The sequence below is a fragment of the Colobus angolensis genome, unplaced genomic scaffold, assembly GCF_000951035.1.
Source record: "Colobus angolensis palliatus isolate OR3802 unplaced genomic scaffold, Cang.pa_1.0 Scaffold90, whole genome shotgun sequence".
NCBI lineage: Eukaryota > Metazoa > Chordata > Mammalia > Primates > Cercopithecidae > Colobus > Colobus angolensis.
Window position 1 is genome coordinate 6,157,727 of NW_012122932.1, and position 2,206 is coordinate 6,159,932.

General features: G+C 39.0%; 1 protein-coding gene across 1 annotated transcript in view; it reads left to right on the top strand.

Annotated features, from left to right (window-relative positions):
• The window catches only part of G3BP1 (GTPase activating protein (SH3 domain) binding protein 1), a 40,948-nt gene that overhangs the window by 24,672 nt on the left and 14,070 nt on the right, over positions 1-2,206 (top strand). Inside the window, exons 6-7 of the mRNA XM_011931676.1 lie at positions 556-654; positions 901-952. Of these exons, the coding sequence (XP_011787066.1) occupies positions 556-654; positions 901-952 (151 nt within the window). The remainder of the gene's footprint in view (positions 1-555; positions 655-900; positions 953-2,206) is intronic.

Sequence of the window (2,206 nt, forward strand, 5' to 3'; positions counted from 1 at the left end):
TAATTTGGCTAATGTAATGTAGCCAGTAAGGTGAAAGCCTGCATTAGGCTCCATGCTCTTAAAAACCGACACTACAGTAGCCTTAAAGTCTATCCTTAAGGCCGGGCGTGGTGGCTTACGCCTGTAATCCCAGCACTTTGGGAGGCCAAGGCAGGCGGATCATGAGGTCAGGAGATCGAGACCATCCTCACTAACATGGTGAAACCTTGTCTCTACTAAAAATAGAAAAAATTAGCCAGGCGTGGTGGCGGACGCCTAGCTACTCAGGAGACTGAGGCAGGAGAATGGTGTGAACCCGGGAGGTGGAACTTTCACTGAGCCGAGATTGCGCCACTGCACTCTAGCCTGGGCGACATAGCGAGACTGTCTCAAAAAAAAAAGTCTATCCTTAAAAGCCTTAGTTCTGTCCTTAAAGTCAATGCCATGAGTTTTACCAAATTGCCCTACTTTATTTATATGTGTTTTTCTTCACTGTTGTTTTGTGAACATTGTGAAAGTGAATGTATATGTGAATTCAGTAAGTACAAATTACTTTAAATATCTTTTTCTCACTTAAGAGTCTGAAGAAGAAGTAGAGGAACCTGAAGAAAGACAGCAAACACCTGAGGTGGTACCTGATGATTCTGGAACTTTCTATGATCAGGCAGTTGTCAGGTAAGAAAATTTGGTTCACATGTGCGGGGCTGCATAAGAACTTGCATTGTCTAGTCTTTCCCTTTGTTGGAGGGCATTTATATATTCTGAGAATTACCTCAAAATAATAATTTATCAGAAGAATGGTTTTGTTTCTGGTAATTTTGACTAAACAAAAATATGTAACTTGTTGTTAATAGTAAATTGTACTATGAAGGCAATCTACTATTGCTTAGTTTAAATAATACCGGTTTCTTTTTGGTTTAGTTTTTTCTTGGTGTTAAGTGAAAACTTGCATATTGTTTATCAAGAGTTGAATGTATTGAGGTATTAAATGCTTTGAGGGAATATGAAGTGGACAGACACCTGTTAGAGATCGGGCATAAATTGATATAAATACCAATATGTGAGTTAAGTAGCAATAAAGAATTTCCTTACCTTTGTAAGTACATCATTGTACCTTTGGGTTTTTTCCCCCCTTGTGATTGGAACAGAGATATGTTTGATAGCAAAAGAAATCCATATTTACTTGTTACCATGTGACACTGAATGTTAATATTCAGTGCCTGAAGGGTGTTTCCAAGTGTCTTTCAAGGTGTGATGAACTAATCAGGTTACTCACTTGGGTTGCTGGTTGAAAATGAAGATTCATGGTCCCACTGCAAACCTACTGAATTAGACTTTCAGGAGGCAAAACATCTGCAATTTTGTTTTTGTTCTTTTGAGACAGTCTCGCTCTCTTACCCAGGCTGGAGTGCAGTGGCATGATCTTGGCTGACTGCAACCTCCGCTTCCTGGGTTCAAGCAATCCCCCTGCCTCAGCCTCCTGAGTAGCTGGGACTACAGGCGCATACCACCATGCTCGGCTAATTTTTGTATTTTTGTAGAGATGGGGTTTCGCCATATTGGCCAGGCTTGTCTGGAACTCCTAATCTCAGGTGATCCGCCCACCTTGGCCTCGAAAAGTGCTAGGATTACAGGTGTGTGCCTAGCCCCTCTGCAGTTTTAACAGCATTCCTGGTTTGATTTATGTGGAATTTTAAGAATTGTATTCTGAATCATAACTAATATATTTTCTCCCCCAAATTCCTTACGTGTTTGAAAGTTTTTGTGTTAAAAGCCACATATCATAAAATTTGCCATCTTAACCTTTTTTTTCATCTTACCCATTTTTAAGTATAAAGTATAGTAGTGTTAGCTGTATAGACACGGTTGTATGACAGATCTCTAGGACTTTTCACCTTACAAATCTTATTGAAGATAACTTTATATACCTTAACAGATAGACTGTACCCATTGAATGGCAACCTTCTTTCCCCTCCTCCCCCAGCCTATTTTGAGAGTTTTTCTGATGTTGTATGCTAAATGAATTGTAATGATTGTGGGATTCCAGCCATAAAGTGGTTTGGTTCATTTTGATGTCCTGAATCATTTGCTCATCAGACTTTGCCAAATGGATTCCAGTGAAGTTATCGAGTGGCATTTTAAAAATTACTTTTTAAAAACTCAGATATACGATTCTTAGATTTTTTTTTTTTTTTTTGATGGAGCTAACTCTATGTTCTGGTTTCTG